Source organism: Galleria mellonella, unplaced genomic scaffold (genome assembly GCF_026898425.1).
Source record: "Galleria mellonella isolate WM207_F2 unplaced genomic scaffold, CSIRO_AGI_GalMel_v1 utg33, whole genome shotgun sequence".
Classification (NCBI taxonomy): Eukaryota; Metazoa; Arthropoda; class Insecta; order Lepidoptera; family Pyralidae; genus Galleria; species Galleria mellonella.
The window spans coordinates 7,601,226-7,622,996 of record NW_026442079.1 but is presented as its reverse complement, the minus strand read 5'-3'; the positions used below and the strand labels follow the sequence as shown (position 1 = coordinate 7,622,996).

The 21,771-nt window shown below is 34.6% G+C and overlaps 1 protein-coding gene across 1 annotated transcript in view; it reads left to right on the top strand.

Moving 5' to 3' along the window:
- Positions 1–15,597: 15,597 nt before the first annotated feature.
- The window catches only part of LOC113518178 (intraflagellar transport protein 122 homolog), a 28,161-nt gene continuing 21,987 nt past the window's right edge, over positions 15,598–21,771 (top strand). Inside the window, exons 1-2 of the mRNA XM_052896643.1 lie at positions 15,598–16,642; positions 18,293–18,523. Of these exons, the coding sequence (XP_052752603.1) occupies positions 16,581–16,642; positions 18,293–18,523 (293 nt within the window). The 5' untranslated portion in view covers positions 15,598–16,580. The remainder of the gene's footprint in view (positions 16,643–18,292; positions 18,524–21,771) is intronic.

The following is a 21,771-nucleotide window of genomic DNA, read 5'->3' as shown; positions in this document are numbered from 1 at the left end:
CCACTTGGACCCGCACGAAGAAAGTCGATAGAGAGAAGACAAAGATGAAAATCAAGAACAGCAATAGTCCATCTGTGTGTTTCATCCCCATAGACACACACTACCTAGATCGCGCGCGACGGCTATGGATTCGCGCGATACAACAAGAGGCGTTCGGCGACGAAATCGCAGTATTGAAACGAGGGAAACAGCTGCCGTCATCCAGTCGACTCATACAGCTGTCAGTCGTCATAGACAACGACGACATTCTGCGACTTCGATCGAGAATAGCAGCCGCCGCCGATCTGTCAGCCGAGCAACGAGAGCCCCCATCGTCGACGGAAACCACGCCTGGGTGCGCCTATACATCGCATGGGTGCATCGGAAACTTCACCACGGCGGCTTCGAGATCACCACGAACGAGGTGCGACAACACTTGTGGGTGTTGCGCCTACGACACGCCGTCCGCAGTGAACTGAAGAGGTGTCAGCTGAGCCGCCTACGAAGAGCAAGACCGGCGCAGCCGTCAACGGGCAACCATCCACAGAGCAGGCTGGCGCATCATCAACGACCGTTCACGTTCACCGGCCTAGACTACTTCGGGCCTATGACCGTGACAGTGGGCCGCACTCACCAGAAGCGGTACGGAGTGCTCTTCACCTGCCTAACGACGCGCGCAGTCCACCTAGAAATCGCCGGCAGCCTCAGCACGGACTCCGCCATAATGGCCCTGCGGCGCTTCATAAGCCGCAGAGGGTGTCCCACTGAGCTATGGTCCGACCAAGGCACCAACCTCAAAGGTGCTGACGTCGAACTGAAGAAAGCAGCCGAGGAAGCCATCCAAGAAGAGTCATCAGTCCATTTCATCCGGTGGCGCTACATTCCCCCGAGCGCACCCTTCATGGGAGGTGCGTGGGAACGGTTGGTGCGTAGCGTGAAGACCGCACTAGCCGCTACGTTGAACGAACGGGCGCCCAAGGAAGAGGTCCTCCACACTCTGCTGGTCGAGGTCGAGCATACCCTCAATAGTCGACCGCTAACCCACGTGTCAACATCGGCAGACGACGACAGCGCCCTAACCCCCAATCACTTCATATTGGGCGGTCCATCGCGCGTCCCACTGCCAGGCAGCTTCACCGAGAGCGACGCGGCGGGACACAAGGAGTGGCGTGCCAGCCAGAGGCTAGCTGATTGCTTCTGGAACCGGTGGGTGAAGGAGTACCTACCCGAGTTGCAACACCGGCGGGAGCCCCGAGCTACACACGGAGCCATCAAAATGGACGACCTGGTCCTGATAGCTGATGGGACCTTGCCTCGCAACACGTGGCCGCGAGGCGTGGTGGTGGCGACCTACCCTGGACCAGACGGCGAGGTTCGAGCGGTCGACGTGCGGACGAACAAGGGCATCCTACGGCGACCCACTAAGAAGCTGATCATACTGCCCACATCGACATCGAGCGACGCGAACACGAGTTAACTCCAGCTACGAGAGCTGCGGCGGGAGATTATGTTCGCGACATTATTTGTATATATCGTAATTTATAGTTGTTAAGTCCTAGTTAATCGTTTTGTATTCTGTTATTTTATATAGATTTACATAGATTTAAGATAGTGTAAGTTAAATAAAGTATTTCTTTGTGTGTTGTCATTATTACCTACGAATAGAAATAGAAATTGTAACAATAAATAGAATTAAGAAATTGTAAATTGCAATAAATAAATAAACGCTATAGAGTACCGATCTGAAGAGACACGCGTCTCGTTCATTCTCGCCCCGTCCCGCTCGCACAGATCGCTAACGCGAGTTGGAAATGTTATCGTGCGAGCGGGCGGGTATAAAGATAGGCCGCCTCTCGTCGAGCGGCATTCGCTTCCGGGCAGCGACGCACTACACTCGAGAAGAAATAGGACAAGAAGAAAAAATACTCTCTTCAGACGGTACTGGAGGCTTCAGAATAGTAATCCCTGTGTTTCACTCCAGCCTGAACCAACGCCCCTACAGTCCACGCTCACCGAACGGCAGTCCACACCGTTCACAAATGATTTATTTTTTCATATTACCTAATTATCTTACTTTTTTTTTAATCCTAATTAAATCTGTAAATATGTGGTAGGCTAGATGGTTTCTTTGTAGATAGTAGACTACCTAACGAAGATTTATACATTTATTAAAAATCCGAATCGAAACCATCTACATTAATATCCTTCTTCATAAAATTATATTTCGTTAAATTATTTCTGTCAACCAGCCCCTTTGACATAACCCAAGCTGCCTTCTTTCTTATCATGTACGCTTTTTGCTTCTCTTTTTCTGTAAGCAAAGATTCTTCATTGCTTTTTAAAAAACTATGAACTACTGTTTTATTGACGTCTGTGCTATTTTCATTATTTAATAACCATTGTTTCTCAGTTGGACGCTTTTCATAGCTTTCTATGATCTCTATGTGGTTACTAATTTCAAATGACAGCTGTTGCATTTCCACCAAAAATTTTATGTACTGTAAAGTTAATAATTTATACTAATACTTTCTTATGTTTGTGTTGTAGGAAATTATAATAATTTATTCAGGCTAGATTACTCAAATTTAAACATGGAAATGCTATGTTTGTCTTATCTAGTTTTCTTGCTCGTAACGTAAGTTAGATCTTTTCAAAAGTTGAAGGTTTTTGTATTTGTCATTTAAGATTGAGTGATTCTAAAGATTAATTAAAATTTAATAACTATTTTAAGTGCATAGTTGGGATATATTTATAATTATAATTTACCCGTCGCTGCCCCGATGAAAATTAAATTGACTTAGGCGTTTTTACAAGACAAACGAGCATGTGACTTACCTGATGCTAAATGGTAGGCTGTTCAGTTGTTGCAAATATCGTGATTGAAAAATAATGGTTTTGGAATATAATAACCACAAGTAAATGCTAAAAATAATATAAGTCAGAAGCTGTCTTCAAAACCACTATGCATGGCCCTACTTAAATATGGATTTTGAAGAATTCAATACAATTAAAGTACACCGAGGCATAACATTATATATTCTCAGGAAAAGCAACGAATCATCGAACGGGGTATCATGCACATCACAGAATAATAAATAAAATATTAATTTAAAATAATAATAATTTAATATGTGAGTAAAGTCGAAATAAATAGTTAAAAATCCTAATGCCGTTCATGTCTATAGGCGAAGGTTACCTATTTCCATCAAATACCTATACCTTTTATATATCTGTGACTTATCGTACTAGATTGTTATCATGGATAGCATTTCATATGAATAACAATCAGAACCTAATGAGGGCTACGAATCGCATTGCTAGCAATATTTATTGTCAGGTCGACTTTCAAGTAGTTAATTCTGAGTGAATTTGTCACAATTGGCCAAACAACGTATGTGTTTCCTCATCTATGATTATTGATTGGTGCCACGCCATGCAGTATAGATACTACATACTACATTCCGATCCTAGCACATGACTTACAAAGTTATGATTCTCTTCTTCTCTGGCGACTTCGCTAAGACATTTGTTAAATATGAATATCATTCTTGCATACTTTTGCCGTATTATATATACCATTTCACCTACTTGGTATGCTCTGGCCTTGTAATAATATTTTTTAAAATGTTGAATCCTTTCTACTTGTCTAATTCCATTCAGGACAATCTCGTTATGCATCATCCACAACTTAAATTTCATTCTACCTTGTACGTAACCAGCGTAGCGAGCTTCATTTTTCAGACTAAAAACTGATAATAAAGTGGAAATATTATATTATAATTTTATTTTATTACAGAAATACACAATTAGATATAACTACGAATAGGTACATGTAAATTAAGACATACATATATAACCGTAAAATTTCTTAAAAAAAAAACTAATCTATTGAATTAATAAGAGCAGAAAGAGCAATCGTAGAATAAATATGAAATAAGTAGGTATTTTTTTTATAAAAAGTACAGCAAATAAACTTGACGGCCTCCTAGATGCAAACCAAAGATTTCAGAATAAACTGTAATGCTTATGGTTTTCCTCATACCCGTACTTACATTGCCACTTTTGAATAATCCTAATAAAAAACAACAGCAATCTATCTGATTGTATTATATGTAGTATCAGGTCAGATTTTTTTTTTGTATAAATTGAAAACTTTACTAAATATACTCCTAAGTATCTGTAGGGAGGAATTATTGGAACTAATCATTATAACAAATACAAATCCTAAAGATAAATACAAGTCATAGGTTAGAATAAGAACCCGCTGGTAACTTCTGCGTGTATAAGACTTAAAAAAGCACTGGAATTTTTGGCTACAATCTGTATGCGTTTAACTAGTTAAAGTACCGAGAAGTGTTAGTAACTACTTTAAGCAAATAACGATTTGCATAATATGAATTATCTGCTTACTTACTACTTACATAAAATTTGTATAGATATAAAAAATAAATACATTAGAAACATTGTAACGAGTACTAAAACTTCTAGTTTTGTATTATGTTTCATTAAAAAATTTATTAAAGCATACAGTTTTATTACTTAGATAGGTATTAATGAAATTATGAACATGATATTAATTTCATTGCGTTTGAATTGAAAAACAAATTTATTAGCGAAAACACGGTGTTCTCACTAGGACACACTACCAGCTGTAAATAATATTATTAATAATCCATTTTTCATTTCATTGGGTACTTTAAAGACGACATACTAATAAAATCAATAAATTCTGAATTATTTAATTATATAGTAATTCATTCCTTTTCAGTCACACGCACTTTAGTATAAACGTATTATTTCTAAAAGGTGTATATGCCTGTTACCTATCTTTGATGGCAAGTATATATAATAAGTATATACATGCTTTCAAGTCCCCTAAGTTGAGTTGATGAATCCCATTGTGGTTAAGCTAGGGGATGGTAGGATGGGGAGCGAGGAGGGCGGAGCAACCGCGCCCCTTTAAGCCTCTTTCGTCTCTCTCTCGCGTTAAGATTATTGATTTGGGACTTCCGGCATACTTTCCAATTTGCTCACAAAAGATGATATAAAGTACCCTAAAGAAGTTCAAACAGAAACATGGAGCTTGTTATTTGTTTCACCCGAATAAGTATACACATGAAGTATTTTCTTTGCCTTCATTTTATTATTAATGAAAATATAAATCATATACTACCACATTTATATAGTCATGTGTAATAAAGGTTTAAATATATAAAGATATTCGATGACTCAAATTAGATATATACTGACATTTTTATCTATATAAACCAATATAGGTATGTGCTTATTTAATTCATAAAAATAACACAAAGTTGGGTTAGTTACACCATTTACAACTCTAAAATGGCTGTGGACATTTTGATTATCTATGATTTGTTCGATTCGTCTCCGCCCCGAATAGCAGAATAACTATTAAAATATCGGAAATATTCACGTAAAAAATAAAGAAAAAAATATTTTAGAAAGATAGACGATACGAAGTCCGCCAGGTCAGCTAGTGATTATGTATTAGGATTGCTGTACCATTAAAAAAGTTTCTTTGATCACCTTTCTGCACCAACATCCTGCAAGCTATCAGCAACACAGGTTAGGGTTATCATAATTATAGTAATATCATAGGTTGACATAGTTATGAGTCAATATTTAAGTAGAGCATTGATGGTAGATATTTTTGGAAATACTACTAAAATATAGTATTTTTAACGCAATGTTTTAGTTGCAATGTTAAATCAAGCGCCTTTGACCCTGGTCGCAGACAGTGAATTAATTTGTAACAAAGTTTAGTTAAGTATTTTTTTGATAAAATTACCCTTTTAATAAAACAACCACTTTTATATTTATTAATTTATAAAATACTGCATTACCACATGCAGAGTTAACACTATAGTAAGATACTAAGAAGGATTCAAACGTTTTTCGCGTCGGATATTAAAAATAGTAATAGCTAATAACCAATGTAGTGTTAAGAAACATAGTATATGGGACTCCTTATTGGGTCGAGTAATAATAATAACATATCCGTAGAGATCTATTTAAAAATACTCCAGAATTTTTTCAATTTCTCTTACATTTCCAGTGAATATGAAGAGGTCGGTATCACGTGATAGCGGCAGTGCGCACCGCACACCGGCGGCGTTATCTACAGCTAAAGAGAGCACGGCGGACATTTACATTTTAATTGAATTCCCGAGGGGAGACTGCACCGGATAATTTCCAAATGGATTAATTGTGTTCCCGCCGGCTGGTGACGTGAGGGGGATGTTAGATCAACTTAACCGACCATATATTTCTTGTAAAGGCTACGCTAAAATTGTTTTTAGAGGCAAATTGAAAGTAGACGCTCTGGCAAAATGCTCGGTGAAATGTTTTTAAGAAAATTCCTCGTCATTTTTAATTAAATTGAAGATAAACGCTTAGAAATACAAATTATCAAAACATCCATTAATGTCTTTATTTTAATTTTTTCTCCAATTGCATGGGTGATGAAAAATCAACAATAAACCTTTTTGAGAACCTATTTGATAAGACAGAATAAGAACTTGGGATACCCAATAAAGATCAGATAATAATAGCTATCATGTGATATACAAACTTATTTAATAGAATTTACACCCCTAAGCAAGCTCTGAACAAAATCATCGGTAGATATGATTTCGTTTTCGTTACCTTATAAGAAAGAATAAGACGCTGATATTTTTGTCTCGTATAATGTTAATTTAATCCGATGTTAGATTTACTTTGCGATTTGGGGGCTTGCTAGTGCAATTAGACAAGTGGCAAATGTAATCGATCGATAGATTTGTTTCCGTTACTGCAGAATAAGAAACAATACCTACACCGAACGTTACTTTCGCGCCTTATCTTGTACATTCAAAAATGTGGTAACGTATCTATCGGTAGATTCGTTTCTTCAATTATATTGTGATTTCAATACGGTTTTTCTTTATTTGTGAATACAATTGTATTAATGTGGTATGGGCAGCAGCGTCTCTTTTATAACATCTCCAAAGCATAACTGCGGTTGCCAATCCGCAGGTCAAGCGTGGCGTACTAGCAAAACCCCCAAAGAGATTTTCTCAGCTAGCAAACTCAAAACTCAATAATCGTAGAATACGCTGCATATAAATCTACCACTAAAACATCGCACCTTAGATTATATAGATAGAATGTCTCCATACACATGTTTCGAGAAAAGCGGTTCAACTTTTTCATTCAATTTTGCATAAGAAATAGTTATAAGGGACTCTTTTATAACTTCTATAAGTAATTTAGAGCATCGAGTTTCTTAAACGGGTCAACTGTTTTTCATCTAATTGTCAAATTAGCTGACTGTTTTTTTTTTAATTAGTGTTCTATATACTTAGGCATACAATGTAAGCTACATTTGCGCTTTTGTCTATACTTAATAAATAAAATTAATTTTTATTTTCCGCAGTGACCGGGCTGATATGATAATGGTATCTCTTCCGCCTATACGTTCCACGTACTACGTTAGAAGTTTAGGGAATCAACACTCCTAAATGTGCAATACGAGGTTTGTCCGGAAAGTACGTATAAAAGTTTTTTAAAAATTTTATTTTACAATTATTCAGGTAAATCAATTTTATCCCCTTCAAAGTACTCCCCCTGTGACATAATGCACTTGTGCCAACGCCGTTTCCACTGTGAGAAGGCTCCTTGAAAGTCCTCTGGTTGTAGGTTTCTCAGCTGCCCCGTCGTAGCTTTTTTTATCTCATTTATGTCCCCCAAATGCCGCCCCCGAAGTACCAATTTGGTTTTTGGGAACAAGAAGAAGTCACACGGGGCCAAATCCGGCGAATAGGGGGGGTGTTCGGTCACCGTAATGGAATTTTTACTCAAAAACTCACGGACAACAAGAGAGGTGTGGGCAGGGGCATTGTCGTGGTGAAGAATCCAACGCCCCTCTCGCGCCAATTCTGGACGAACTCGTGCCACACGAGCTTTGAGGCGTCTGAGCACATCGACGTAGAATTTTCCATCAACTGTCTGGCCTGGAGGGACGAATTCTTGATGGACAATCCCCCGAACATCGAAAAAAACAATCAACATTGTCTTGACATTTGAGCGGGATTTTCTTGATTTTTTTGTTCGTGGTTCCCCGGATGTCTTATCGAATTAGATCGGCAAAAATTTCACGGCCATTCTTGCCGAGTTTCGAGAGAAACTTGATTACGACGCGCTGCTCTTCAACGGAAGCGGGCTCCATGCCGACGGGGTTTCGTTAAGAGGTAACTTCACAGATGGCGTGACAAGCCAGTTCGCACCGCACGGCGGTCAGACCAGAACTGAAGCATTGTTAGGGACATAAGGAAGGGGTCCTGCGCTTACCTGGCCTCCCCACTCCTCTTTCTCGCATTCCAGAACACTTTTATACGAACTTTCCGGACAGACCTCGTACCTCAATGGTACATACCGCTTTTTAAAAAGACTTACATAAAATGCTGTAGCAAATCGCTTTTCACGCTCCCTGAAAATTATCATGTTTAAATCCTAATGAAACCGCACGATAGGCCGTCTGTCTGACCTGAATTCATCCTTACCAATAATCCCTCATTAGTATCGGGAGAGAAGGGATTGTTAGTAATGGGGATTAGTAACCCTATCTACGGGGTTTCCCCTGGAAACCGTCTTGGTTAATTTATTATTGAATTCGTCACGATGGGCCGACTGACCTGCTATATCCTTACCTATCATTCTTCACTGATGCCCTGTAGTGTATATCGACAACGCAGATGGAGGTATCATTCCATTCTCATCCAATATTAAAAAAAAACCCTCATTAGTACCCTTCCAGTGTATATAACGCAAACGTAGTTAGCATTAGGTTTTTATTGTTAAAAAAATATTTCGCCAAAAGTAATGAAATATGTATTATGAAGTTAGTCAGTTAATAACTTCAAATTATTCGAACTTAGAAAAAGCACGTATGTTTTTTAAATATTTAAGAAAATAAAAAGTTTAAATAGGTAGCTAATAGGTATATAATAAATAAAACTCCTGTCACTAAAATGGCACTCATTGCCTACGTTACATCCGGTATCGGCGGCAGGCTGTCTGCCTCACGCTCCATAAAAAAAGTCACCAAACGCAAACTACTCTACTTTCAAGCAAACTATTGATGTCATCTTAATGAGAAAACTAAATTAACTATTGAGTGAGCACACACCAAAAACAGCTCTAAAGTTTAAGTGTTAAAAGCTCCGTTGAGAGCTGCTACAAATATGCTTGGTCTATATAATTTATGGAGAAAACACGACGACGGGCGAGGCTGAAAGAAGGAAGGGGCGGCCGGTAGCGCTTCGAATGTCACACGTCATTAATTATTAGTCACTTCTGTTACATTAACGACATTTTTTTTCAGATTCATCCAAACTAACCGTGGTAGTCTCTAAAACTAGTGCCATTCAATTTTACACGTTATCTATTACTAAAATTCAGTATAATACAATTTGAAAGCCTTATGCAATGAAGTCGAATGAATAGTGTCGATAATTAATTTTAGTAATATTTCGATTAATCACAGGGCTTTTCAATTTAACAGACTGTGCCTTGAATTCGGCACATATCTTTTGTGTCTACTTCGACCCTTCTTGTTCTTTCTTTACGACGGATTTCGCATCGCCCGCTACGATATCACTGCGATTTCATTTAATCATCATCTTTCTACTCTTATCGGCTTATTTATTTATTTGCTCTTTATTGCACCTCTTAAAGAATAATACAAAACAATATATACATATTACACATATGTAATACAAAAGATAGTTTTATTGGTATAGCAATCTCTTCTAGATAAGTTTTGGGTACAGGAAAAAAGATAAAGATGGTAGCTATTTGGCGTATTAAGTATATGTAATAAAAAAAGAGCTCGAGTTAAAAACACATATGCAAATAATCATATGGATACCATACATACACCTAAGTACTTATAATAGTATATAAAACATAAATAAATAGATAATATAAATAATAAATGAATAAAATATTTTTTATTCAAATAAACTTAATAATAAGCATTTTTGAATAGTAATTTTTTCATTTTACATTCAATAATATATTATTAGTTGTAAACCATTTTAAAATTGTTTTTTACGGTTTAGTTTAAATAATAAAGATACCATCGGCAAACAGCACTCTGTCCGCTATTAGATCAACCAGGTAAGGTAAGTCGTTTATGTAAACTAGAAAGAGAAAAGGACTAATGATTGAGCCTTGTACCTCAAGTTCGCTCCTTTCGATTCTATTTCATTAATTTGTAATCTATTAGTTAAGTAGGATTAAATTAAGTCTAAGGCGTTCTCTCCAATTTCATAATGTCTAATTTGAGCAAGAGTGCTTGGTCCACGTAATTAAATGCTTTTAAAAGGTCATAAAAATCTCCAAGAGCATTCGGTGATTTCTGCCATGCACCATATATACCAGGTCACTCAGAAAGTATTGCGAAAAAAAATTTTATATGAGACTGGCCAGTTATAATTTATTTAAAAATATAATTACTTATAAATAAAAATAGGTACATTCTAAATTCAAAACTTCCCTCCACATTTTTTGCAAGCTAATTAATCTTATTGAAAAATGGATTTGCGTCGAGAACAGTTTCGCGTTATGATTTTTCGATTTTAAGTGTCGCCTGAAACCGGACGAATCGTATACAAACAGATTTGGCTTATAGTGTTACGACCGGCAGCCTGCCTGACATCAACCTTCATTGTTACTATTGAGATCTGACAGAGTCGTTACTAGAAATATACTCTAACAGGTCAATCTCCACGCGGTTCCTCCTGGAAATCATCGTGGTTAATTTTTGATGAATTCATCACGATGGGCCAACTGATTTGCTTCATCCTCATATCATATTATCCATTACTGGTGCCCCCTCAGCGTATACCGATAGCGCAAGCGGGATTACTGATCCATTTTCATCCAGTAAAAAACCTTCTTTGAAAATGCATTTATTTGTGCTTTTCGCTACCTAACATTATGGAGGAAAGAATCGAGGAAAAAGGAAGGAAACGTTACAAATGAGTAAACGAAATTGTTAAAAAAAGTAGAAATAAAGAATTTATGTGAAAAAGGAAAGAGAGGACGCTGCAGTTACGAGACTGGAATACTACAGCGGCTCGGGAAGCCGGGCTTGTATACTTGTATGCTCTTCTTTTAGAATCAGACAGATTCCTAGAAGACACGATGACAAGAACACCTCTGACATACTGCGATTTCATTTTATTACGTATTTATTCACCGAATGATACTGACGATTCATGAGTGATTTTCATTTGGAGTGATATTGTAACAGGCGATGTGAAGTGACCTAAGCACATTCTATTCCAAAATCTTTGGAAGTGACAAAGCGTGAGTGACGTTTGACTCGTTCTTTATATATCATTTCACTTGCTAATCGTAAATATATCAAATCTACTTATAACTAAGTAATATGTTCAGTCGCCAGCTACAGCAGCTACCGTGGGTACCGGCTAAAAGTAGCCGCACTAGTTGTCATAGCTGGCGGTAAACGTCCGAATTGAGATCGTATGCTTGGCTATAACCTATTAATCCAATTATATCAAGTTCGATCCTCACCGCAGTAACAAATAAATTATAGATAATAATTAATTCCTCTCTTTCCGTGAGTACAGAAAGTAGATAAGTCTTGAGAAATCAGTTCAGTATACGACTGATATACTTGAAAAAAGACAAAACCCTTAAAATTAAAAAAAGTTAGATGATCCAATATTGCTATTTAAGTTTTTTTTTTTCAAAGAAGAAAGGGCAGAAGGGATTCTCAGTAATATGGACTACCAGTCCCATTGCTAGTAATATACTCTGTTAGTTCGACCTCCACGTGGTCTCCCCTGGAAACCATCGTGTTGAATTCCAGATGTACTTATTCATCACGATAGGCTAACTAACCTGCCTTTTTATTCTTACTTATCATTCCTCACTGGTGCTCCACCAGCGTATACCGTTAGCGCAAGCGGTGCTACCATTCCATTATCATCTATAAAAAAAAATATAAAAAAAACGAATATGGAATGTTACTATTTAAAATTATAATAATTTAGACCTAAATCTATTAGAAATTATGTTTATTTTGGTTTTTAGAATGAAAATATTGCTGTGATAATAATTTGAAATTTTAAGTTTAGAGATAGATTTAGAGAAATCGATAAAAAATAGATGGATATCAAAATTCGTTTTATTAACAAAAGTAGGCGCCATCTATGATTTTTGGACATTAACTTTGAGGTGATCCGTCCGATCATGTTTGATATAGCAAAAGCTTTTTAACTCAGTCCATAGGTGACACAGCTATAGGCAAAATTTAGTAATAATTATTAAGTAATAATTATTAATTTAATCGTTTGTTGAATAAAGGCAAATAAACAAGACAACGTAATAGTTTAAATAGGTTTAATTTTTATGAATAAGGGCGTAAAAATTTACCAGAAGAACACTCTGTACAAAGATCGTTTGCTTAGATATTTCTGTCCCATTTTTTTTTTATCTGAAGGAGTTGCATTTACATGGCCGTGTGTGTGTGTCTGTGTGTGTGTGTGTTTAATTTGAATGGTAGGATATTGCAGTGAAATTACCTACAGGGTACAGAGGCAGTATTCAGAAATAGCAACGCATGAGATTATATATGAGATATCATTGACGACACAGTATACCTTATTTTGTTCGTGGTGTTGTTCATGGGTATAGGCGACAGTTACCACTTTCCATCGGGTGGGTCCCCAGCTTGTTTGCTATTCTAAATGGCATAAAAACAAGAAAAGAATATATACATTATGTTATCGTATATTTTATCCGTTAAAAGTTGAATTCATTACGACTTGGTTTTCCGGAATTTGGTGTTTGCTTTAATACCTTAATTTTCAATAATAATGATTCTTTTTATGCGTTTCCTTCATCTATGCAATCTTTTTAAATTTAAGAAAACAGAAAGATGTCGGATGTCTAAAATGTTTCTTTTATTGATATAGGTATCGTAATCGACTATTTTGGGGTTGCTGATTTCAAAAATTTATGTGTGTAGATTTAAAAAAAATGGGTAATATCAAAAATGTTTATTTTTCGATATAAGTGTCATTTTCGACTAACATATGAGGATTGCTAATTTCTAAAATTAATGTGTTTTTGCGTTTTGTAAAAAAGATGAAGGATTACAAAAATATTCATTTTTTCAATATAGGTACAGGTGTCGTTTTCTGCTAAATTGGGGTTACTGTTCTAGTTTATTTGTGATTGCGTTCGAAAGTTAAAGAAGAATTCTTAGTATATTGTTTTTTTTTTATTTATTTTAATGATCACGTTTTTATACATTGCTAAATTGCATTTTTTGTGAAATTATAGACAATTGACATAGACATTAAACAGCAGAGTCGTAGTGTTGCAATCACGATAGTCGTGATAAAAAAAGATATTTATTGATATTCCAACATATTATATAAATAATTACCAAGACCACTGCTATAAGCAAGTGATGCTTGTGTAGCCTAGATCACTACTCGTTCGTCACGATACGCCGCATTCGAATAATTCGGTTTACGTTGACTCGTTCAGTGCCACAAATCGAGGGTTGCTTACTTTTAAAGCACCATACAGTGTGCAAGAACAATAGTAAAAAAGAAACTAAAAATAGATATCTTTCTTTAATTGTCCTAAAAAGTTCACTAAATAATTATATAATATTAGAACCACCTGAGCCATTGCATGGCTTATTCGAAGAAGAAATAATAATGTTCAGTTCATAGCTGATACGCACCGTTCATATGACGATCTCAAATATGCGCTAATTCTACAGATAAAAAGCTAACAGGGAAAAAAATATTGTCTATAAGGCTTCATTCCTCTTTCAATTATAATTACATCCCCACACGCATATAGTGTTAGCTATTTTTTTTAATAAATTAATAACATATTTTCTACGAATAATTTATATGGTAAAACAACGTTTACCGAGTCAGATAGTTACATAATATTGTTTGATTATGAATTAAAATATATTTATAACAATACCTAATAAAATATATTTAAACAACATATGTTTAGATTGCGTACCACCACAAATTTGATAAGTGGATGTACCTGTTGAAGCTTTTTGTTTGAATATTTGGATACTGTTTTTTTTAATGGGTGATAATGGTAATCCTGTCTGCGCTATCGGTATACACTGGCGGGGCACCAGTGATGAAGGGTGATAGGTGATGATGAAAGCAGGTCCGTTGGCCCATCCTGACGAATTCCACTAGAATTAACCACGATAGTTCTCATTGTGATTATTTCTTGTAATTATTTATATTTATAATAAGTTTACTATTGTAATCTTTTGGAGGAAACAATAAAGAGTATCTATCTATCTATAGTTTCTAGGTGGAACCGCATGGAGGTCGACCTGACAGGGTGTATTGCTAGTAATAGGGAAATTAGACCCCCATTACTAACAATCCCTTTCCCCCATTATACTAATACTAAAACCCATATAGCCCAAAGGATAAACAAGCTGAAGTTTCGGACTGGTCACATTTTTAAGAACCGACAGCCGAGGGGGAAGAAAGGCTCTTGAGAGACGACCCCGTACGGGCAAACGCAGTGTAGGACGACACCCCACTAGATGGAGTGGTGACCTCAAGTGCATTGCAGAGAGTCAGTAGATGCAGGTGGCTCAGAATCGTTCTCTATGGCAGTCTATGAGGGAGGTCTATCTTCAGCAGTAGACGTATAATGGCTGAGAGGATGGGGACTGATAATATGAAATAAAATCTAATTCTATATTCGATTAAACTAACTTAATTTCATTTAGTTTGACAAATTTTCATCTTCCAGATAAAACTTCCATCGCGGAGATCTTTTATCCGCATCTGAAAAAGGCGTATTCATGTTTTAAGATAATATACTTAGTTATATACATATAAAAGGAATAGCCGTAAAAATATTATTATTTTAAAAGCTGGCAATTTACAAGATGGTTTTCAGTAAATCGTCGTATTAAAAATATAACAAACTAATTATTGATACATAATTTTAAATATTTTATCTTCACTTCGTACATGAACAACTACATTCACCATTACTGTGTACATTACAAGTACATCAATGAATTAAATAATAAACGCAAACTATATTTATATTTGACCATACTAATTTTATTTTTTACTCGTTAGTTTTTTAGATTTAATAGATTTATTAGATTTCATACCTAGTATTAAGATTTCTATTAAAGGTAATGCTAAAAACGTTTGTTCTTTCTGTTATGTCACAATAATACAAATCTATTTAGATTTTTGTTTATTACTACTTTAAATTTTTTGTCAGCTAATTTTCAAATTAGCTGACTTGTTTTTTTTTTATTTCTGTTCTATATACTTACGCACATAATCTTAACTTATCTAAATTTAATAATTTAATAAATAAAATGAGTGAAATACTCATTAAAAAGATGCAAAAATTATAAAACAAATAATACTCAAATATTATAATTTTTTTACTTTTTGTCAGTAAATTTGTTAATGACAAAAAGTTGCCCCGCTTTTGAGGCTCGATGCTCTATCTCTCTCTTAATAAAATATTATTATTTTTCGATACCGACTAATTAAAATAATAATTATTCCACTTTATCATTTTCGCGCTCTCGTAAATTTAAAGTATAGATTTCCAATGGCAACATTCGTGGTTAATCTGACAGCCAGCTCTTGATTTTAGCTTAAGGATCTAGATATCTGACTGCAGTGTAAAAAATTAGATTAATAAGTCGTTGTCTTTTTTTCTGTTCTTAAATATTCCTTTTATTTTCTTGTAAATTATAAATTTTTGACACAGTTTATTTTATAAATATTTTCTTTTTATAATTAAAGGACGATCAAAAATAACATTTTTTTTTAAGGAATGATGTAACACAATTTTTTTATATTGACTAAAGACGCTAATATAGCTTTTTAGTTCTATTTTGTATTTCCAAGTGGCGAAGACCTTTAATTTGTTTATCATTAATTTGATTTTTGATTCTTTAAGCGACATCTATCGCAAAGATGGTTCTAACAGCTAGCATGATGCGCCGATATTATATAATTACAAATAAAAGAGGATAGATGTCGTTAATTATCGTCGACATTGTAGGTGAAATTGTTAATGAGTCATTCTGACCTTAATCAGTGTCAGTCCTGTGTCATTCAATGTACTCAATTGTCATTTCTCTTTGACTGTGACGTATTTACGTCAAAGTTTCGAATTTGTTTGTAATATTTAAATTTATTAGAAAGTATTGGAGCTTTCATTATATGTTATTTCGTTTCATAAGAAATTCTTTTATATGCAACTATTTTTTTTAATTAATATCACAGACAGAGTGTAATGTTTGGATTAGACAAACACTAATTACACCGCGCTTTGCTGTGAAGGTTAACCTTTTGTTTACATTTTTTCGAAACCCGTTGTCAACCGAAATCATCACAGAAATGATTCTGCGTTGCTAATACTATCAATACAATTCGACTCACACATTAGCCTTGTGCCTCAATTGTATGAATATTACAATGTTAATTGTAGTTTGCGACCTGTATAGTTTGTAATAGTTCAAAATGAGAACTGTACCAAAATGGGTGAATAAAATCCATGAAGCTGATAAAGTTGAGTTTTCCAGGTGCGTTACTATGGTATTATTCAATTGCGATGTAGATAAGAATATATTTATTTATCTTTACTAATATTATAAATGTGAGTGTTCTTGCTGCCTTGTTCTATGCTTATTTATTGTTAAGCTTCCTGTAAACTTCTCATGGTAGTTTATAAGAGTAGTATATGTACTTGCAAGAATTGTTATTAATATTGGATTGTGTCTCTAAATGATTGATGCCTGGTTCTTTATAAGATAGGGTATGCTTGCTTAGAGACAGTGATTCATGTGATTGTGTCACTATTATTATTAATAATAAAATATTATAAATTTGAGTTTGTATGTTTATTTATTATCTATTGATGCTTCAATGCTTTAAACATATCATTACAGTATTTGATGTAATGATATGTTATATGGACATATATTAAATATTTACTGCACTGGCCATGCAGATGCAATATTTTTTAAATGATGGTAATTCCACATTGTGCTATCAGTATACACTGTCAGGGCTCCAGTATTGGATAATAGGTGATGGTGCACTCAGGCCAGTTTGTCTATTGTGACAAATTCAAAAAGAGTCTCAATGGTTATCAGGGGAAACCGCATGACAGTCAACCTGATACAGGTATATTGCTAGCAGTGGGGCTATTATACCCTTATTACTAACAAGCTCTTTCTTCACTATAAGTTTAAGTTGTTTCCACTCAAGTCAAGAGTAACAAACATATTTGTGACATAATTAGAAACATACAACATATTGATTGACTAGGATAAAACTAGCGTGCATTAAACTCCAATGGCAGTAACTACAAGTGATTAAATTAAATTTTATTATAATTAGTGAAGCCATTAAAACACCAAGATTTAAGCTAACTAACAATAATTTATAGTAATTAGGATAAATAGATAGATAGATAGATACTCTTTATTGTTTCCTCCAAAAGATTACAATAGTAAACTTATTATAAATATAAATAATTACAAGAAATAATAATTAATAAATAATCAAGTGCAATCAATTTAACCAGTGCGTATTGCCAGTGATAACTTAAGCAACCGAAACATGGTCCTACACAATTGCCTGTATGCAAAAGTTACAAGTTATTTAGTGAGCTATGATCCGAGTCTCTTTATGTGATATAATCCGAAATGAGTATATCTACAAAAGAACCAAAATAACAGACATAGCCCGAAGGATAAGCAAGCTGAAGTGGCAATGGGCTGGTCGCATAGCTCCAAGAACCGACAACCAATGGGGAAGAAAGGTTCTTGAGTGGTGACCACATACGGGTAAACACAGTGTAGGACAAATCGTACTATATGGAGTGACTACCTGAAATGCGTTGCAGTCAGTGGATGCAGGTGGCTCAGGATTGTTCTTTATGGCAGTCTATGGGGTAGGCTTATGTTCAGCAGTGAATGAATAATAGCAAAATCGATGATGATGAAATAATCAAGTAATAAAATAGTAAGTATTTTTACACAAAATTAGGATGTCCATTTTCCTAATGGCTTGTAGGTGATATTCACCAAATATTTATTTACAGTAATGTGAATTTTGGTAACTATTGTTTTTGTAAAAATTAAACTGCCACTATTCAAAATATATGATGAAGAGTTTAGGTATTTTATATCTTATCATGCATGTAATATTTTTTTGTGTTCTTTCAGTGTTCATACTACATGCTTCAGTCCAGATGGCACACAGTTAGTAGTAGGTGCAGGAGAAAAGGTGATGGTGTATGACCCTCGTGATGGGGCTCTGGTGCAGTTACTCCAAGCGCATAAGGGTGCTGTGCATGCAGTGGCATACTGTGGGGATGGCAAAAAATTTGCAAGTGGCAGCGCTGATAAGAATGTTATTATTTGGACCTCAAAAATGGAAGGTGTTTTAAAGTATTCGTAAGTATAGTCAAAAATATTTTTAATATAAATAATGATTCAACAAACTTAAGTTCTATCATAATTATTTAAGTTGTTTTATCTGAAGAGATTAACACCTGACATTTTTTTACAGTTTCATTCATTTAATAAATTATTTACATATGCTGCTTTCTTCTCCTAATGGATAAAATGATTATCACAAACTTTATAGTTATAAACAGAAAAAACTTACAATCCCTGTTAGAAGCACCCGTCCTAGACAATGACAATGAATGCTTTTATTACAAAATTAAAATCTCATTTATATAATTAATTCATTAATTTTATGTAAATTTTTTTTACATACTACTAATCATTAAAATGAAAATGTTAACATTTTAATAAATAAACAATATCAATATTTAACAATTCTGTACATGATCATTAAAAAGTCTATGCATGCTCAAGTAAGACCATGCAAGTGTGTCATTCAAATAGTTATTTGATTGGATACATTCGTGAATTTGTTGTAAAATACTTGTGTTGCAAACAAAACTATTTTACAACAAATTCACGAATGTATGTGACATTCTACTCACACATTTTACTGTTTGTGTTTGCGTGGTTGTGTTTTCGTCCTTGTGTTTCGGTTCCGAGATGTCGAGTTGCTTTTCATTTACGATTCACTTTTTAAGTATGCACCAAAGATATATAATAAATAAGTATTTATATTTAATTATTATTATAATAAGGCATAATAAGAAAACATAATAATAAGGTATAATAATAAGGCATAATAATAAGGCCTTATTTCTTCGGAAGTGCAACGCATGAACAGAATCATGGGCAACATTATAGTTTATTATACCCATGATACTGTTCTTATCTATAGTTGTGGGTTACAACCATCAGGTGACATGCATCTTCATGTTGCTCATAGAAGTTAAGGAAGATGTGTTGTTTGTTGTGGTGATTTCCATGTCTTCATTTTCCGCAACTGCAACAATGAACATACTGTTATATAATGCAAATTAGTAGCACTTACAATGATTAAACGGTTTGTTTATTTTGTTTTATTAACTTTTATGTTTAATAATGAACATAATTTGTTTTAATATTTAAAACAGTTTGCAATAATATGATATATCTAGTAATCGTCTTCATATTTAATACAGGTAATACAAAAGACAGCCTGAGATCTCGCTGCTGATTTCTGCAGGTATAAACATTTTAATGTACTAGAGGGAGACTTTGTATAAAAGTCGTTTGCTTGGGTATCTGTCGTATTCGTGTTTCCACCATGAAGTACTTGTGTTCGCATGGCTGTATTTCGGTTTTGAAGGTTTTTTTTTAAATGGATGATAATGAAGCAGTAATCCCGCTTGTGCTAACTGTGGGGCATCAGTGAGGGATAATAGATGAGATGTAAAGTCAGGTCAGTTAGCCCACTGTGAAAAATACGCGCATTCAACATGATAGTTTCCAGGAGGAACCACATGGAGGTCGACCTGACAAGGTATATTGCTAGCAATGGGACTGGTAGTCTGATAGCATTGGGTTGCCTATAAAAAAGTGACAGCAAATTAGGATTATCAGCATCTAAAGCTACTACTTTTTATAAAATTTCTATGGGACCAATCTCTAAGTATCTAACTTTTCAGTTAAAAGAAGAATTTTCAAAACGGTGTATAGTTATGATGTAACGAAAATAAAAAAATACAAACGAGTGGAGAACCTCCTTCTTTTTGAAGTTGGTTGAAAAGAGCCTATAACTCTTTCTTATGGATTTTTTTATTAGAACATTTCATTTTTATTGTCGACCATTTGACATTCACTATTATATTACTTACTTTGACTACTTAAACTTACTAATTGACAAAATAAAATAAATCAATCAATCAAAACATCTTTATTCATATACATCTCTTACAGACTGTTATGATACGTCATTTTATAATTATAATAATTCCTATATAAAATAATATTGATTTAATTAATAGTCATCAAAAGTAGAATAGAACAGAAAAACAATTACAATTGCTGTACACTTCACATTAATACAATGCCCATGGATTATTGACATTTAAATACCTAGTCATTTATTTTATAATATGTTTTAGTACTTTCTCTTCAGTCGTATACTCTTGACAGAGTGGTCGTGGTTTTTATGATAATAGAGAATTGTCGATGAGGCCCTTCTTCGCGATTGAGGTTCTCGCAATGCGTCTCCATTTACTTTTCTGCTCACAGCCAAATGAGAGCATTCCACAATAGACTGCTGTGTGGCCGTTTTGATGAGGTCAGTCTATCGTATTGGTGATCTACTCCGAGAACGTTTGCCTTGTACCGTCAATTCAGAATAGTTCCTTTAGACTGGAAACATTAGTTCGGAAGGCAGTCCAAGGTATTTGCAACAGTCGTCACTAGCACCATATCTCAAGAGCATAAATTTTTCGGCGTTCTTGTTGCTTGATCGTTCAAGTTTTGTACCATACAGGAAAATTGGAAAAACCAAACTCCTCATTGTATGTATTTTGGTATTCTTTGTGATGTTACGTTTCTTTCACATTTTATGCAGTTTACTTACAGCTATTTTTGTGATAGCACATCCCTCACACCCTCCAGTATTTGTGATAGTGGAACCAAGGTATACGTAACTCGTATTGTCATTACATCAGGTCTATTATATTCAGCTCTGTCCACAATCATCATTTTGCTTTTGGTTCTAATGATTTCGAGTTCGAAAGAGAGGCTTACAGTCTCGCTTAAGTACAGAGAGTCTTTTTTGTATGTGTCTTAAATTTTCTATTAAATTTGAAACCTCATCTGGAAGTTTATTATAAAAACGTATACAGTGCCCCATGGATTACATTCTTTCATATTTTAATTATTATGTAATATTTACTCATAAGTGCTTAGTTTTCTAATGTTACTAACAATTTGAAATAAAATTATTGTTAACTTGTTTTCAATATTTGCTTGATCTAAGTAGATTTCGTAAAGTACTTTTAATTTATAGGATCTAATGTTTTATACCTAAAATTATAGCAAATAAAAGTATTACTATTATTATTTAGAGTCGGCAACATGCGTGTGACATTTCTAATTATACATGCATCCTGATAACCGTTATTATCAGACAGGCTGTATGCTTATTTGCCATTTTTGTGTTCATATGACGGAGCATAAAGTTCTTCCATCACTTTAACGTAAGGTTTATTGGGAATTGAAAAATTTTCATTTGTAAAAAATACGCAACTATTTTTATCTAGGATTCGTTATCTTCT